Source organism: Eimeria mitis, genomic scaffold (genome assembly GCF_000499745.2).
Source record: "Eimeria mitis Houghton genomic scaffold, Emh_scaff2500, whole genome shotgun sequence".
NCBI classification, from domain to species: domain Eukaryota; phylum Apicomplexa; class Conoidasida; order Eucoccidiorida; family Eimeriidae; genus Eimeria; species Eimeria mitis.
Window position 1 is genome coordinate 3,142 of NW_013570841.1, and position 343 is coordinate 3,484.

At 55.4% G+C, this 343-nt stretch overlaps 1 protein-coding gene across 1 annotated transcript in view; it reads right to left on the minus strand.

The window, feature by feature from the left end:
- Positions 1 to 40: 40 nt before the first annotated feature.
- Positions 41 to 343, minus strand: part of EMH_0054740 (uncharacterized protein) — a gene marked incomplete at both ends in the record, with an annotated part of 3,407 nt that continues 3,104 nt past the window's right edge. Inside the window, one exon of the mRNA XM_013497155.1 lies at positions 41 to 341. Within this exon, the coding sequence (XP_013352609.1) occupies positions 41 to 341 (301 nt within the window). The remainder of the gene's footprint in view (positions 342 to 343) is intronic.

The following is a 343-nucleotide window of genomic DNA, read 5'->3' on the forward strand; positions in this document are numbered from 1 at the left end:
TTAGCTGCTGCAGTTTGTTCTGTTTCTGTTGCTGTTGTTATCACTTCTGCAGCAACAGCAGCAACAGCAGCAACAGCATAAGTATCCTCTTCTCCTTCTGCTGCTGCAACTGCAACTGCAACTGCTGCTGCTTCTGCTGCTGCTGCTGCTGCTGCTGCTGCTGCTGCTGGTGTTTGTGCTGCAGGTGTTCAGTTGTGTGTTGTGTTGGATTGCGGCTTTGGCTGCCGTTTGCTGCCACTCGGAAACTTCTTTGGGGTCTCCACAGGCTGTCAGACTGCTGCTGCTGCTGCTGCTGCTGCTGCGGCTGCTGCTGCTGCTGCTGCTGCTGCTGCTGCTGCTGCTG